This window comes from Sinocyclocheilus grahami, unplaced genomic scaffold, assembly GCF_001515645.1.
Source record: "Sinocyclocheilus grahami isolate Dianchi unplaced genomic scaffold, SAMN03320097.WGS_v1.1 scaffold949.1, whole genome shotgun sequence".
Taxonomy (NCBI): domain Eukaryota; kingdom Metazoa; phylum Chordata; class Actinopteri; order Cypriniformes; family Cyprinidae; genus Sinocyclocheilus; species Sinocyclocheilus grahami.
Window position 1 is genome coordinate 463,998 of NW_015506128.1, and position 15,000 is coordinate 478,997.

The 15,000-nt window shown below is 36.5% G+C and overlaps 2 protein-coding genes and 1 pseudogene across 2 annotated transcripts in view; 1 reads left to right on the forward strand and 2 right to left on the reverse strand.

Moving 5' to 3' along the window:
* Positions 1 to 5,794, forward strand: part of LOC107564594 (mitochondrial basic amino acids transporter-like) — an 18,204-nt gene extending 12,410 nt beyond the window's left edge. The window contains exons 3-4 of the mRNA XM_016249714.1: positions 240 to 323; positions 5,102 to 5,794. Coding sequence (XP_016105200.1) covers positions 240 to 323; positions 5,102 to 5,794 — 777 coding nt within the window. The remainder of the gene's footprint in view (positions 1 to 239; positions 324 to 5,101) is intronic.
* A 756-nt stretch (positions 5,795 to 6,550) lies between these two features.
* LOC107564596 (myosin-7-like) lies at positions 6,551 to 10,008 on the reverse strand (annotated as a pseudogene).
* A 2,384-nt stretch (positions 10,009 to 12,392) lies between these two features.
* The window catches only part of LOC107564586 (serine/threonine-protein kinase PAK 6-like), a 25,654-nt gene continuing 23,046 nt past the window's right edge, over positions 12,393 to 15,000 (reverse strand). Inside the window, exons 9-10 of the mRNA XM_016249704.1 lie at positions 14,669 to 14,803; positions 12,393 to 13,143 (exon numbers count right to left, since the gene is read on the reverse strand). Coding sequence (XP_016105190.1) covers positions 12,976 to 13,143; positions 14,669 to 14,803 — 303 coding nt within the window. The 3' untranslated portion in view covers positions 12,393 to 12,975. The remainder of the gene's footprint in view (positions 13,144 to 14,668; positions 14,804 to 15,000) is intronic.

Consider the following 15,000-nt stretch of genomic DNA (forward strand, 5'->3'; position numbering starts at 1 on the left):
AGTGTGGTATTTTTTGACAATATTCTCTCATCATGACAGTAAAATAGAGCATTCTAAGTCAATATACTGCAGTATTTCCTCTCAATCAGTAGAAAATATGCTTAACATCCGCTCATGCATGAAAAAAAAATACCGTAATGTACCGTGAAACCGATATAACTTTGAAAAATACCGTGATATACATTTCTGGTCATACCGCCCAGCACTAGTTTGAAGTAATCAGGTTGTCTCTCCTGTAGGTTCGTCTTCAGGTCCAGAGTGTGGATAAACCGCTTTACCGAGGGACTTTTCACTGTTTCCAGTCCATCATACGTCAAGAGTCAGTGAGTGGAAACTTCAGTGGTTTTAACTACAGAACAAACACCTACACACACAAACACTTTTATCAATATTTATTTTGCACTTTATTAATATTATTTAGTTGCATTTTAAAATAATTATTCTTTATACTTATACTTTAGTAAAATATAGTGAGTTCCATATTTCTAACTTATATACAGTGTATATATATATATATATATATATTATTATTATTATTATTTTTTTTTTTGTGGCTGTTCACACTTACACAGATCTGTGTCGTGGGAAAAACTTGCAATCTGGGTCGCGTTCAGTTGCGGTGTAAGTGTGGCCAAGAGTGTCAAAAGTCCTGAGGAACTGTACTTCAGTTTAAGCACAGAAAATATGTCAAGCATTTTACTCAATTCAAAGTCTAAGTAACTACACCAAAGATACGACAGCTAAAGCAAAACATTTAATTGCACTTAAGTATTTAGATTTTCTTTTTAATCTTTTTGATGCAAAAAAATATAGATTCACCCCAAAATAATACTTAAATGTAGTACTGAAGCACTAATACCAAATACACAAGACTTACCATTGTATAGTTATTGAAAAAAATTATTGACTTTTTTTTTTTTTTACGAAAAGTTGTTCCTGGGAAAATATATCGAAATGTAATATTGTATGTAATTGATATTTATTTATTTAGCTTGTTTGAACGACTTGGTTTCACTCTGCTAGTCAATGTAAACAGTTTTTTTGTGTGTTTTTTTTAAGGTTGTTCACATTAATTTTTAAATATGAATCCTATTAAAGTCTGACCTCTATATAAATTTTTTTTTTTTAAATCACACAATTGAATTGATCTTGTTTGTTTTATTACAATATGCTAAATGTAATACGTTTACAAATATTTGAATTAACATTCATCACTAGTTTTACTAATTTCTCAATTACGTAAAAATAAAAATAGTATTTTTTATTTTTCCTGATCCGAATGACATTAAAAGACAAGGCTGAGTAAATGTTAACAATCTTAATTTTTGGGTGACAATCCTTTTCAGACACAAACTTTGAACTATAATAATGTTTAAAGTGAAACTATAGTAATATAAAAAAAATTTGTTCTAATATTTGAATTCATATTTTAGTCATTTTATATTTGACTATTAATATTTATGATTTAAATGTATTATTATATATTATTAGTTACTTTTTTATAGTTTTATGCATTTTATTATTCTCGATTGCCACAAATATAGTCTTTTATAAATGTTGATATGGCATAAAATGATAAATAGATAAACAATTATTCAAATGCTTAACTTCTCTGGTGCTGCCTTTGATATCTGTGCATATGTGACCCTGGGGGCATATTACAGAAACCTCCTAACTTGACAAAAAATCCTAACAACTGTCTTAGCTTTAGGGTTAGGGTTAGGCTAATAATTGAAAATGAAGAACAGAGATGTTTAAGGGTAGAAAGACTCTTGGAGGACCCTGAAGATGTGTTACATTTTGATGACAAAACACTTATACGTACAGACTGCCGCGTGCAACATGATATTATAGTTAGCACAGGAACTGCAACCAGCATTACTGAGACCAACAAAGCGTCACGGAGCATTACCTGTTATAGTGCAAGTGACTAATGCCTTACACCGTGTCTACACTGGACGCGAGCGGCACGACAAAATACTATAGAACTCATCAGGGACGTCATGCACGCATTATTTTTGAGGGGGCACGAGTTGGGGGGGGCAACATGTTTTATAAATTTTTTCCTGTTTATTTGAAACATTCCCTAACGCATTAACTATATCATTAAATATCTTGATTCTCACCTTTATAGATTATGTTGATCTATAGTAGGCGATGGTCAAAGTACTGTATTGGCCCGAATATAAGACGACCCTGATTATAAGACAACCCCCCTTTTTCCAGATGTACCTTTTGGAAAAAGGCTTTTTAAAAACAAAATCTTGTTTTTTCTCAGTAAAACACATTTTGTCTTCAGTTATTCTCATATTGCATATTTTTCCTATTTTAATTTTTGTTTTGAAAGTATGGTAAAAACTGATCAAATGTACCAACAATCGCATTAAAAAAATATACACTTAAAAAAAACAATAAAAAGCAGGTAGCCCATCTGAATTAGGACATTTAGGCTATCCATCTAATAGTAGCCTACCAAACTCTTATTAACAGTAGAAGTTAATCTTACTGTAGTCTTCAAATCTGGGTACTGTCTTACGTTTTAGAGAGTTTGGTCCCATCAGACTAACGTGACCGTCACGACTCATGCAGCTGTAAGCTTTTCTTTTTCTCTTTACAACACGCATTACATTACATATTTCACGGCACACTGGTTTTATGTGTATTTGGCGCCACCTATTGTTGTGGGTGTATTATTGACATGTCAAAGTCTAGACCCCGAATATAAGACGACCGCGTTTTTTCAGATGTATTTCCAAGAAAAAAACATTGTCTTATATTCGGGTCAATACGGTAATCTAATAATATAAGGTGAATTGCTCTAATGTGGGACATTTTTTGCATTTCAGATTTCTGTGACATATTGCGATGTGTAGCCAAAACATTAAATCCACACCCAATACCATTAAAAAAAAAACAAGATGTGTCCTAAATAAATCAAAAGAGAAAATGCAGATAACACATTCATAAAAGAAATGATAGACATATTAGTGCTCTTAGTGCAAGTCGTCTGAGAAAATCTGCAGCTTCCTAAAGTGAGACAGTTGTGTTCCTAACGTGGGACACTGATAAGTCTATGATAAAAGGCCAAAATCACCTTTTATGTAGAATAGTCAAATCTTAAAAGTTAGTAATTCTCTTGGTTATGGATGGATAAAATATGGATGATAATAACATCAAATAATATAATATGATAGTTATGATGCATTTATTATAAAGACATTTAAGCAACTATTATCATATTTATTTTTATTACTATTTTATTACATATTTATTACTATTACTAATAGTAATATGAGAGAGGATGTGATTTTGATCGCTTTGGTAACCCATAGTTTCACTGGCATTCATGTATTTATAGGGGAGCTATAGACACGAAACCTTAAGTGTCCCACATTAGGCAGTGTCCCACTTTAGGGCAATTCACCCTAGTCTATGCATAAAAACCTGTCTGTTTACTTAATTAACAGATATGGGTGTCATGCCATATCATATTTTTAATGCGACTGACTTTATATTTAATGTGAATTTAACATTGAAAGTTAATATGAGTAAAAACATTGCAAGTTAGGCTACTAATCATAACACTTTCATTGTACAGAAAGAGAGCAAAGAACATTTTCACTGACAGTCTAGTTCAAGCACTCTCAAAAACTCATATTAAAATCACTGAAGCTGTTCAGTGCACAGATACACTATGAAATGAATATCTTACAGATTCGTACACACATTTGCACTGTTGTTTCTGACGAGAGAATTCGCCAGAAAGAGGTATTCAGTCAGCGAGCGAGTGAAGAAAACACCGGCATTTTAGCGATGACTCATCTGAACACCTCTGGTTGGCCATTGCGCTCATAAGATCAACAGCATCGTGTGTGATTGGTTATAATGCGCAGTGCTGTAAAAACGTGTCTGTCTCTGGCTCAGCACCAGCCAGCGAACGCAGATTTGAATTTATTGAATTTATCATAGATGATATGACACGCTGAACGATTTAATCACGCCGGTGTGATTGTATTAAATATAGAAACTATTAATCGGCTATTTAAGCTTCATTCAAAATCCACTTGGCTCAAAAATCTGAGAGGGCATGTGCCCCCTCACTTTGAATGGGCATGAACTCATTATAATCAGTGATGCTGTCTACACTGGCTGCGGCGCGGCTCACAACGACAAATCCCCGACAGTAAACTGCTGCCGCGTTCTATTTATGACGTGCTGACACAAATTTCAAATGATTTTTAATGGTCGCTTTGTCGTGTCCAGTGTACAGTAGACAGACTTTATCTGTTGCGGAGCGGCGCGACACGACAGCTGTCGCGTCCGGTGTAGACACGGTGTTACGTTTTTTTTGCAAAAGGCGATTTTCAAAGTGAAGTAGCTTCTATTATTTTGTTTACCTCATCAGCAGCTCGCGCACTGTTGGTTGCTTGGTAACAAACCTGAAAGTGGATTGTCGAGCTTGATAATGCAATTTAAGATTTCCTAACTAGAGATAAGATACGATTTTGTAAGATAGGAAAAGAATCCCAAATCAAGTTAAGATTTGCTTCTGTAATACGAATTTCTGAAACATGCTAATTTAACATATCACATCTTAAGTTCAGACCTAAGATAAGAAACTTTCTGCAATACGCCCCCTGGACCTTAAAACCAGTCATAAGGGCCCTTTTTTTATTGAGATGTATACAACTCCTGAAAGTTGAACAAATAAGCTTTCCATTGATGCATGGTTTGTTAGGATAGGAACATATTTGACCAAGATACAACTATTTGAAGATCTGGAATCTGAGGGAGCAAAAAATTTAAAATATTGAGAAAATCACCTTTTAAGTTGTCCAAATGAAGTTCTTAGCAATGCATATTACTAATGAAAATTTAGGTTTTGATATGTTTATGGTAGGAAATTTACGAAACCTCTTCCATCTTCCAAACATCTTTTTTTGGCATAAAAGAAAAATCTATAATTTTGACCCATGCAATGCATTGTTGGATATTGCTACAAATATACCTGTGCTACTTATGACTGGTTTTGTGCTCCATGGTCACACATATGCATGTAAACAAATGCCCCTTGGATCACTTTGTTTCACCTTCTCCGCAGATGTTTGGCCTTTATAAAGGCATTGGGTCGCCCATGATGGGCCTGACGTTCATCAACGCCATCGTCTTTGGTGTTCAGGGCAACACCATGCGCATGTTGGGCGAGGATACGCCCATGAACCAGTTCCTAGCCGGAGCGGCGGCCGGCACCATCCAGTGCGTGATCTGCTGCCCGATGGAACTGGCCAAGACCCGAATGCAGATGCAAGGAACGGGCGAGAAGAAGTCGTCCTCTCGGAAGGTCTACAAAAACTCGCTGGACTGCCTGGCTCGCATTTACCAGCGCGAGGGTTTGCGAGGAGTCAACCGAGGAATGGTTACGACTCTCATCCGAGAGACGCCGGGATTCGGCGTTTATTTCCTTGCGTATGACCTCCTGACGCGTTCGCTGGGATGCGAGCCAGAGGATCCGTACATGATTCCCAAACTGCTGTTCGCCGGAGGCATGTCGGGAATCGCGTCTTGGCTTTCAACGTATCCTGTGGACGTGATAAAATCCCGACTCCAAGCCGATGGGGTCGGCGGAAAGTACCAGTACAGCAGCATCATGGACTGCACAAGGAAGAGCATCCAGCGCGAAGGTTGGCGGGTTTTTACACGCGGACTTACTTCCACTCTTTTACGGGCTTTTCCGGTCAACGCAGCCACTTTCGCTACTGTCACACTCTTCCTTTTGCACGTACGTCCGATTTAGTTTTCTTTCTTTTTCAGGTTTGTTGTTACTGCTGTTGCTGAACGGATGGATCAGTATTGAATCTGATGAAATGTCTGTCCTATTTTTGTATGAAAAAGTTTAGTTCTATGCTACTCCCATTTGAAAAGTGGTTGGCCTCAACCAATTTATAAATTGCTTTTGGTCAGGTAAAATATGTGAAAATAAATGGGATAAATGATAAATCTTGTGTCTTTTTTGTCTTTATATATAACTTGCTATAAATAGATGTTGACGTCGTATGGTGGGATAAACACAAGAATTAGATTATGTGATTTAAAAGTATTTTATTTCATTTCTAACATGAAAATGCATTTCAAATTATAAGCCAACCCATTCATTTGAGTATTGGCTTTGCGTTATATTGTTCAGTCATATTTATGGTTTGACTAATGTTTAATCCTTTAGAGGATTCCAGGTACTCATCTTAAAACTAGTGAACAAACAAATCTAGGTGAGATTGCACAACTACTCAAGACACATTACTCATCCTGGGATTTCTTTCCAGGTACACCATCTCTAGTTTTAGCACGCAGCTTGTTTACTTTTCTGCAATGTCTGCCCGCTCTTCTGCCTCTTCTAGCTCATGCTGCAGTTTTCGTAATTTGGCCAGGTTGGCATTTGCCTGTTCCTCAGCTTCTTCAGCAGAACGTTTGTAAAATTTTACTTTCAGTTGTAGCTTGTCCACCAAGTCCTGCAGTCTTGCCAAGTTCTTGCGCTCCTCGTCCGTCTGATAAGTCAGCTCCTTAACCGAGTGTCCGACTGGATCATCTTCAGCTGCTTCTGAGCATCTGCTGCCTGTCTGTTGGCCTGGCTTAATTGAATTTCCATTTCATTAAGATCTCCCTCCATCTTATTTTTTACTCTTAAGGCCTCGTTACAGCTTCTCATCTCTGCCTCAAGGGAGGCCTGCAAGGATTCAACCATACGCTGGTAGTTTCTTTTTGCTTGTTCCATTTCCTCATCCTTCTCAGCCATCTTACGCTCAACATCTGCCTTCAACTGGTTGAACTCCAGTTGAGCATATAGGATCTTACCTTCTTCATGCTCAACTGAAGCATCAGCTTCTTCTAGTGCAGACTGCAATTCTGCTTTCTCCTGTTCCAGCTGTTTCCTCAGTTTTTCTAACTCATGGACACTCTTCCGTCCTTCTCCCACTTGATCTGTTAAGTCTGAGATATCCTCCTGTAGATTCTTGTTTTCCCTCTTTACAGTCTCAAGGTGATTTCGAGTTTCTTCATAGGAATTCTTCAGTTTTAAGAGCTCGGTACTTAAGCTGCGGGCTTCCTTTTGTGCTCCCTCAGGCTCACACTGTGACTCTTCGTACTTTTGTTACCACTCCACAATGACTTTGTCAAAGGATCTCTGTTTTTTTGTCCAGGGCCGCTGATGCTGAATTTGACCTTTCAAGGTCTAACATCAGATCCTGAATCTCATTTTGCAGGCGATGTTTTGTTTTCTCAAGAGAAGAACACTTTGCTTCCACTGCTTCCTCTGCTTCTTGCAATTTTTGTACAAGCTTCTTCTTGGCTTCCTCCAGTTCCTCCGTTCTCTGAATTCCGTCAGTCTCCTACTTTTCCCTCCATGTTGCTACCTCTGTATTGGCCTTGGATAATGCCCGTTGGAGCTCAGCTTTTGCTTCTTGTTCCTCCTCAAATTGCTCTCTTAGTAAGTCACAGTCATGACGGACCGACTGTACAGCATGAGCAAGAGCATTCTTTGCTTTCACCTCTTCCTCAATTTGCCTTCTCAGGTCTTCAAGTTGCTGGGTGGAGCAGGTATTTCCTTTAGTGAGTTGGGAAATCAGACATTACTTCTCTTCCAGTTGTCGTCCAAGTTCCCCATTTTCAGTCAGCAGCTTGACTTTCTGGGTAGACAAATCATTCAGAGCTCTCTGGGCTTCTTCAGCTTTTGACCTATGCTCATTCATCTGATCTTCCAGTGAACGGCACATCTTTTCAAGATTTACCTTGGCTTTTACCACACTCTCCATGTTTGAGGAAAGGTCATCCAATTCCAACTTGAATTCAACTTTTTCTTTCTCTAACTTTTGTTTGACCCTTTGCAATGAGCCCTCAAGGTCATCCACCTGTTGTTCATGCTTAGCTTAGCTTTTGCTTTTGTTAATGTATTTACTTTGTCCTTCTCACTTTGAATGTCATCCAGTGTTTGCAGTCTTGTAGAGCTTTTTTCTCTTTGGTGAGTTTCCTTATATTTTCATCAAGAGATGCCATTTCTTCGGTCAGATTCTTTACTTTGTTCTCAGTGGCATGTTTGTCCTTTTCCGCCTTGGCCAATGTCAGCTCTAGGTCATCTATATCTTTCTTGAGCTCAGAACATTCATCCTCCAACTTGCGTTTCTTGGCTGTGAGGTCTGCGTTTATCTCTTCCTCATCCTCTATACATTCTGACAGCTCTTTGACTTTTGCTTCTAGCTGGATTTTGCTTTTTATGAGCTGTTCACATCGTTCTTCAGCATCCGTTAAAGTGTCTTGCTCTGATTGCAGCTGAAGAAGCAAATCATTATTCTCTTGAAGAAGACTGACCATCTTCTCCTCTAACTCTTTCCTCCTGGCCTCAGATTTCTCCAATGCTTCTTTTAACTTATTGAATTCATCCTTCATGTTTGCCATTACCTTTTCAGACTCGGCACTCCTTAGCAAAGGTTTTATCTTAAAGAACAGTTTCATCCATGGCCAGTTTTTCACACGAAGGAAGGAATGATGGTTCCACTGAATGACCATGAGGGCATCTCTTCATTCCACCAGTTTCTGATACTCAACTCTCATCAGTAATCCATGAGCATAAGCTTGGATCCTAGTGAGGATGCGAGTGAGTTGGTCATCTTGCATCTCTTCTAACGTACCGAGCAGCACAGCTTTGAAAAATACTTTTGTGTGGACAACTTTGTATTGCGTGTGGTCAATGTCTAGTGAGCCTAACAGCTTCTCTGCACTTTTCTTGTTTTCAATTAACTGACCTTCGGGGATGGCAGATGCATTTAGGATTCTGTACCTCTGTTTGAAATAACCATAGAGGATCCTGTTTGGGAAACCTTTGCTGCAAATCCTGATACCCTCCAGTACACCATTGCAGCGAAGCTGGTGCATGACCAGACAGTTGTCCATGATTCCAGGAGTCTTGCTCTCATTTGGAATCAGACAACGGACAAAGTGTGGGTGTGTGGTTTTCAGATTGGTCATTAATTTGTTAAGGTTTTCTCTGTGCAGGGCAGACACTGTCTGAAAAGATGACCCCTTTTTCTTGGTCCCTTTCCCACCAGACTTTTCTGCTCCCTCTGTTCCTGCATAATTTGAGAATAGATGACTCAACAATTTCAAAGAGGATTTCTGATAGAGCCCAACTACAGTTTCATTCAGTGGGTCTTTGTTCTTCACCAGCCAGCCGGAAATATTATAGTCAACAGTACCTGCATAGTGGGCCAAGGCGAAGTGCGCTTCTGCCTTTCCCTTCACAACTCGCGGCTTCTGTAAAATTTTTGTCTTGCCCAAATGGTTGTCATACAGCTTTGCTTTGAATGTCTGATCACTGGCCTTTGGAAACATGCACTCTTCCTCGAGAATGGACATGATCCCTAGGGGTTGCTCAATCAGATCGATGCAGGCTTGCAGATCCATCCCGAAGTCAATGAACTCCCAGTCAATCCCCTCTTTTTTGTATTCCTCTTGTTCCAGAACGAACATGTGGTGATTGAAAAACTGTTGCAGCTTTTCATTGGTAAAATTGATGCAGAGTTGTTCAAACGTGTTGAAATCAAATATCTCAAAGCCAGCGATGTCTAGCACGCCAATGAAATATTGCCGATGTTGCTTCGTGTCAAGGGATTGGTTAATTCTTACCACCATCCAGTTGAACATTTTCTCATACACTGACTTTGCTAGTGCACCAATTGAGTAATACACTTGGTCCACACTCTGTCCTTTTGTAACGTATTCATTGCCTATCTTGGCCCTTGGATGGCAGAGTCCTTTGAGCAGGTCAGCAGAGTTCAGCCCCATTAGATAAGCTGCCTTACCTTCAGTACCGTCAGGCTCTGCCTGCTCTTCACGCTGTTTTTGTTTGAACTTCATATTGCCATAGTGCATGATAGCACCCGTCAGCTTGTAGACTCCTATCATTCCTTCAGCTGTGAAGCCAAGTACGTCAAATGCCTTGTCAGTAGCTGAGACCAATTTTATTTTTATTTGAGTCAAGTACAATATATTTGTAATGAAAAAAAAAATGATTAGAATGGAATGCAAAAAAACGTTTTTTTTTTTGTGTGTGTGTGGTCTCAACTTTTGTACTGCAATATATGTTCATATATATAAGCTATATAAGGTTTTGTTTTTTCTTTTCATTTTTTTCTATTTTTTATTAGTAAGGGCACATTAAATTGATCAAAAGTAACTATATTTTATAACTATTTTTATAACTATATTTTTATTCAGCAAAGAAGCAGTAAAGTGGCAGTGAATACATTTATAAGTTTATGGTGTTAAATGGTGTTCTTTTGAACTTCCTATTCATCAAAGAATCCTGAAAAAATAAAGTTGTATGGTTTTCACAAAAATATTAAACTGTTTTCAACATAATCAGAAATGTTTCAGCAAATTAGCATATTAGAATGATTTCTGAAGACTGGAGTAATGATGCTGAAAATTCAGTTTTTATCACAGAAATAAATGACCTTTTAACAGATATTCACATAGAAAACAGCCATTTTAAATTGTAATAATATTTCACTGTTTTTACTGTCTGTTTCAATAAATGCAGCCTTGGTGAGCAGAAGAGACTCAAAAACATACAAAAATGTAATAACATTTTACTGTAGTGTGTAATGTAGCTTGCGCTCACTGTTGTAAACGGAAGCAGTTCTGGGCGGATGACGTATGAGTTCAGTGCTGCGCATGCGCCGGTGAGTCTCGTGAAAACCAACGTTTGTTAACAGGAGCAAAGGAAGCAAAGTTTCCTTACTTTAGCAAAGGAAAACCAGTCTCCTCTTGGCTTATATTGAAATCCTCTGACATTCTTCTTTACAAATCCTCGTTTTGTACTTCTAATTAGTGACCGTTGTTTTGTTTTGATCTCTCCGCTGCGTTTCCGCATTCGTCACTTCTGAGCGGCGCTGACCTCATACGTCATCCGCCCGGAGCTGCTTCCGTTTACAACCGTGAGCGCAATCTAGATTTAAGTGATTATTATTTTTTGAATATGGATATTTTTCTTACAAAAACGCATGGATTCGCTACAGGAGACCTTTGTTCACCCCCCGGAGCCGTGTGAGACACTTTTTTTATTATGAATGGGCGCTTTTTATGTCACTTCTTTTGGACTGATGCATGCAACACCTGCTGAGTGCCATTAAACAGCTTGAAAGATCAAAGACCATTTTTAATATAACGCCGACTGGATTCATCTGAAAGAAGAAAGTCATATACACCTAGGATGAGTAATTTACCCTTGAACTAACCCTTTAAGGTTTATTTTTCAGTTTTAGTTTTCGAACTTGAGGTTGAGTAGAAACACTTGAAATATTTGTCAGTATTTCTCATCAGATAAGTCCTCTCATAAGTATTGAAGTGCTACATCAGTAAATGAGGAGTTTATCAGATGATCTGACAGAAGTGTTCACGCTACACAATGCTTGAAAATAATCAGTGTGTGGTCAAAACCATCAGCTAGCAATTACAGAATGAAAACAGCCAGAAGGAGACAACATTTCTGAAATGATCTACATGAATGTGAGCTTCATCTAAATTATTATGATTATAAGGACTCTTATTAAACAGCCATCAATCATCAGCCGTGCTTTAACAGCTTCCTGTGGTTCAGAAGCTGTTTCTTGCTTGTTTAAAACATGTATTCAATACAAGCAATGCTTTATATAGCAGACCAAACACAGTTTGTAAATGTAATGCTTAAAAATGAGGAACAGATTTGACATGCAATTCATGACATTTGCAAAAACAGTTATGAATTATAAAAATCATTTAACATCTTGGAATACAAAATATAGCCATTGAGTGTCTCGTCAGCCTGCTGGATTACAGAAGAGCTCAAGTTCAGTTTCATTGACACGCTCATAATAACATTTAACGTCATTTAGCAGATGCTTTTATCCAAAGCTGTACAGCAATAAAAGTTACATTTTAAAGTCAACATGATTCATAATTCATGTTTCTGATCTCATTATGGACGCTTGTTTCTGCCACGGGAGTAAAAAAAAAGGTCATTGTAATCTCGCAAATCTGACTTTATATCTCACAATTATATACTTTTCTATATAAACTTTATATCTCGCAAAATAAAAATTTTTCTTTGCAATTCTGAGTTTGTCAATTAAATTTTTTCTTTGCAATTCTGAGTTTATATCACAATTCTATTTTTTCCTCACAATTCCAATTTTTTTATTGCAATTCTGACTCTCACAATTCAAATTTTTCCTCACAGTTCTGTCTTCCTTGACTTCATATTTTGGAATTCAGACTTTTATTGCAATTAAATTTTTTTAATTACAATTCTTAGTTCATATCTTACAATTCAATTTTTTTCCCAATTTAGACTTTCACAATTCAGTTTTTATTTCCTCACAATTCTGACTTTATATCTCGCAATTCTAAATTTTTTCTATTACGATTCTTAGTTCATATCTCGCGACTCTGACTTTGAATTCTACATTTTTCTTGCAATTCTTAGTTTACATCTCACAATTCTGACTTTTTATCTTGCAATTCAGTTTGTATCTCACATTTCTGATTCTGACCTTTTCACCACCACTTCTGAGTTTATATCTCACAATTACATTTTTTTTCTCACAATTTTTACGTCTCGCAATTGTAAGTTAATGTTTTTTCCCCCTCAGAATTGCAAGAAATAAGGTCACAATGACCTTTTAATTCCTTGTCCTGGAGCAGAAACAGGCTTCCATACATTGTGAACGATCATCAGATGTATTTAATAAACCCATCAGCACAGTCTATATTACACACGACACAATGTCAACAGTTCTGTGCAAACGCATTAGAATAAGAGGAATAAATGCTGACAGAATGATGGTTTGGGGGGGAACCTCTCCTGTCCTCCTCCATGAGGTTCTCCAGAGGAACGTCAGGGTTTTTCCAGTAGATCAGGAAGGTTCACAGTCTCTAAAGTGCTGAAGGTCAGCATCGCGACATGCGTCTGCGGTACTGCTCCACCAGCGGCACCAGACAGCGAGGAGAAGCGGCCTGCAGCATGAAGGGGTGCTGGAGCAGATCTGCGGCGCTCGCTCGCTCCAGCGGATCACACGTCAACATCGAGTCCAGAAAGTCCCTCAGGACGGGAGAGATCTGATCACACCACAGAGATCATTATACATAATATCAAACATCATAATGACCAAACATAACTTCATGGTCCTGAAAGTAGGATTCATTTTCTTCTTTTTAAGCAGATTTTGGGGACACTTGTGTTTATGGTATTCATGATATATAGTAATTAAGTGATTTTATTTTATATATGCATGAAGTCAGTATTGTTTTAGTATTAATTATAGCTTTCATTTTTATAAAATTTATATTAGCCTTTAAATTTTACAATTTTAAGTTTAGTAATTTGTTATGTTCTTAGTCCTTTTTATTTATTTTTTAATATTTCTATTAAGATTTAATTAATTTTTTATATTACATTTATGTTAGCTTTTATCTCTTACAATTTTTACTTTAGCAATTTTGTTATGTGCCTTTGTCATTTTTATTAAAATGTTTAATACATTTCTATTTAGCTTTTTAATAATTTTTCAGTTTTAGTAATTGTGGTACTTTTAAACATTCATAATTTTCAGTTTGCATTTTTTTAAGTTTAAGTGTTTCATCTATTATTTCTATTTAATTTAATTTAGGCTTTTTTAATTAATGAAAATTATTTTTAGTAGTTTAAAGTGTAATAAGTGTTGTTTTTGTATTGTTTATATATTTATAGTATTTGTTAATATTTTGAATTAGCTTTTATTTTTTTATGTTAGATTTATATTAGCTTAAAATTTTAGAATTTTAATTTCAGTAATTTTGTTTTGTGTTTTTGTCATTTTTTTATTCATTTTTGTTTTTTAATATTTCTAAGTTTTATTAATTTTACTACTTTTAAGAATGTATAATTTTTATGGGGAAAAAAAGTGTTTCATCGAATATTTATATTTTATTTCATTTCAGCCTTTTTAATTAATGAAATGTCATTTTTATTAAGCTTTATTTTTCAGTTTTACTATCTAGTACTTTTAAACATTTATAATTTTTATAACTTTTATACATTTTTATAATTTATAATTATAACGTTTACATTTTTGAAGTTTAAGCGTTTCATCTAATATTAATATTTAATTTCAACTTTATTTCAATTAATGATTTTTATAGTTTTACTGTACAATAACTATGGAAGCCCGTTTCCGCCACTGATCGGTTAAAATTTTTGAAAAACTGATATTTTTTCTCAGAATTGTGAGATGAGATATAAACTCGCAATTCTGAGAACATATCGGAACTTTTTTTCTCCTCAGAACTGGACTTTATTTCTCGCAATTCTGACGTTTATATCTCGCCATTCTGACGTTTATATCTCGCAATTATGACGTTTATATCTCGCAATTATGACTTTTATATCTCGCCATTCTGACGTTTATATCTCGCAATTCTGACGTTTTTAAAGTTATTATTTTTCTGTTAATTATAATTCTATATCATTTTTATAATTTTTTATTTCAGTTTTAGTTATTTTATTACATCAAGTTAAACTAAACTGAGCTGATTATGACATGAATATAGTTTTAGCTTCAGTTTTAGTTGACTGAATGAACTGTTGAGGTTAGGCTGGTTTTACCCTGCTGATGTTTCTGGCGGTCGGCGCCGGCTCGTCTCGCAGTCTCTTCATCGCTGCTATCGGCGTCTCGCTGAAATACGGAGGCTCTCCATCGATCATCTCCACCACCATGATCCCCAGAGACCACATGTCCACCTACAAACACACAAAACATCAGGATCTTTCACTTCAGCAGAAAGCAGCATCTCTGCCTCACTAATTCTGATTCCTGCAGCCTTCTCAAGAATCACAAAAAACTCTAGATAAAGTTCATGTAGACGCGTCTGAGAAGTTCACACAGACACTTGTATTGTACTGTGAGTCAGTGAAAAATATGAGGAAACAAACGTAAA